This window comes from Triticum urartu, chromosome 4A, assembly GCF_056163025.1.
Source record: "Triticum urartu cultivar PI428250 chromosome 4A, HENAU_Tu73, whole genome shotgun sequence".
NCBI lineage: Eukaryota > Viridiplantae > Streptophyta > Magnoliopsida > Poales > Poaceae > Triticum > Triticum urartu.
Window position 1 is genome coordinate 577,313,574 of NC_141876.1, and position 2,646 is coordinate 577,316,219.

Genomic DNA, 2,646 nt, shown 5'->3' on the forward strand with positions numbered 1-2,646 from the left:
ATCTTGAACATTTGGTAATATACATTAAAAAAATACACAATTTCACACGAATTGCTTTTCATCTTTTCTGTCAAGGCCATTTAGTTTTCCACATGTCAACAAAACATTTCTGCAGCTCCTGCTCATTGATCATTCCTTCCTTCCATCAGAACAACTTTGCCGCGAGAGTTATCTTGATGCCCAGAAACCCCATGAAACGCAGGGGAAAGTGAGGGGGGATAGAAGGGGTTGGCCCGGTGATTCCCCGTGTGCCAAACATTAAGGGCTCTTTTGATTCAAAGGAATTTTATAGGATTTTTGAAGGATTGAAATCCTTAGGATTTTTTTCTATGTTGCTCCTTTGATTCATAGGATTGAATCTCATAAGAATTTTTCCTATGAAATCTTTTGTACTACATTTCATAGGAAATCTAACATCCACTCCAACCTCTTTTTACAATTCCTTTGTTTTTCCTCTGCAGTCAAACACTTATTGCTAATTCTATAGGATTCAAGTGGGCATGCCACTTTAATCTTATACTTTTCCAATTTCTACGTTGTCAAAATCCTAAGAATCAAAGAGGCCCTAAATTGGGGCTTTCGTGGGAAAATGAGACTTTGGATTTTGATTTGATGGTTTCAGAAATTCACTTGCCCTGAACGATGTTTGAGACAACTTATTAATAGTCGATCCCAAATTTGAAATTGTAAAACACAAATACATTCACACACGGTTGACAGGAGCTGACGGTTCGATTCATGTCAGAAGGAAAGCCGACTCAAAGTCCGCGCGGTCATACAGAATCGGGACGACGCCTTCGCGGCGGTCGCCGCCGACACGCGTGAGCTCATCGAGCGCGCTGCCAATCCCGCCAGCGTAGCCAGAGCAGGCCCCGATGAACTGCTGACCGTGTCCCACGGCCGCCTCTGCCTTCACCAAGTAGCGCTGAACGCACTGCATCCTGCGGGCGAAGGGCGCGCGGTCCAGGCACACGTACACCTCGCCCGTGGGGAACCGGCGGCCGGCGTCGAACGGTGTGGCGTGGCCGTAGAGCTCGACGATGGCCGCTCTCGCCGCCTCGCGGTCGGGGACCTCTAGGATGTGCGTCAGGGAGAGCCGACGGAAGGCGGAGACGACGGCCGCGTAGGGCGCCCAGCAGTGCGCGCCGGCCATGTCGACGGACATCCCGGGCGTGTAGCCCGGGGCGCATGCGAGCATGGCCCGCGAGGCGGCGGCCGCCGTCTGGATGACACAAGGGACAGCAGGGGGAGGCATGCCGCCGCCGCTGGTGCTAGCCTGCTAGGAGGAGACGGCCTAGCGGGACGGTGGATGAGCTCGGAATCTTGGCTCTCGCTGCTGCACGTACGTCGCCCGCTCGCTCCGTAATTATGCAACTGGCGGCAGCAGTAAGATACATACGGCCGGCCATCGTGGAAGAAAAAACAAATGGGAGCGGTGATTGCTAGGAGAGCGTTTACAAATGGGATTGCCAAGGTCACAGCAGGATCAAATCGAGACATTGAGGATACACCGAGTCCAGAATATTTTAAAAATAAAAGAAGAAACAACAAATAGCGCCGTGGTGGTCAGCAAAATTTTCACAAATACGCATCAACACCATTTTCCGTCCTTACAACTCACGAACCACGAGAAAGATAATCTAAAAGCAACACTTTCAAAAATAATGACGCGCAGGCTATCCTATCGCCGAATCCAACTACAAAGGGTCAAATCTTGGATTTAATCTCATATAGCACATTCGACTACACTGCAAAGCAATCCCTTCAACACAGATTGCTTTATCCAAAGAAAATGTTGCACAGAGTGGCATACACACCATAGTCATAACTCATAAACAAAACTAAAATCTGAACCTTTCTGTGGCATATAGAGGCAATCGATCGCGTGCATATCCTTGGCGTGGACTCGCCATGCTCCCAGCTCGAAGCTTGTGAACAAAGAATCGGCCAAAAACTGGAGACCCAAGCCATTGGCAACTTCAACCGCGCACACATTCTCTAGAGCCACTGTGCCAGAGGCTCACGATGACAAATATGATGTCAACTACATAGCCAGCATAGACCATGGCCACCCACCCACTCTAGCTACCGATACACTACTTCATGTCGTCGTCGTCGACACCACCACGGACAAACCCCCGAGTCGCCCTGAACGGTCAATGGCTAGGTCTGGGATCTAGAGGCCACCAACGCATCCATCACTTCCCACAGGTCCAAGTGTACGTCGATCTTGCTCCAACAAACGACCCGGTTAAAAACTCTTTTGGACCAAGTGTCCGTTGATCTTGCTTCAACAAATGACCCCGTTAAAAACTACTAGTTGACTGCCCGTGCGTTGCCACGGCTCCTTATGCTTTTCGTCATCTCATATAGTGTAGACATAAGGCATGTCAAAGATCACACAAATATATGAAATATAGTCATGTAATATTACAATGCTGGGGCCGGCCGGGTGGCGCCGGACGTCGGCGGCCCAAGACCGCCTCTAGCAGGTGGCGCGTCAGGGTCTAGCCTTGCTGGCCGCGGGTTCAGCGCTGCCGGTACTCGGCCATCTACGCCGGTGTTGCCGCAGCCTGCTGCGGGACGGGGTGGCCCTCGGGCGCCGGTGCCGAGCCCAGTGGCTGTCGCAGGCCGCGGCGTCCCGAC

At 51.2% G+C, this 2,646-nt stretch overlaps 1 protein-coding gene across 1 annotated transcript; it reads right to left on the reverse strand.

Annotated features, from left to right (window-relative positions):
• Positions 1 to 736: 736 nt before the first annotated feature.
• On the reverse strand, positions 737 to 1,255 carry LOC147976779 (uncharacterized). Its single transcript, XM_087520965.1, has one exon. The coding sequence runs from the start codon at positions 1,253 to 1,255 to the stop codon at positions 737 to 739; it is 519 nt and encodes a 172-aa protein (XP_087377091.1).
• Positions 1,256 to 2,646: the final 1,391 nt, after the last annotated feature.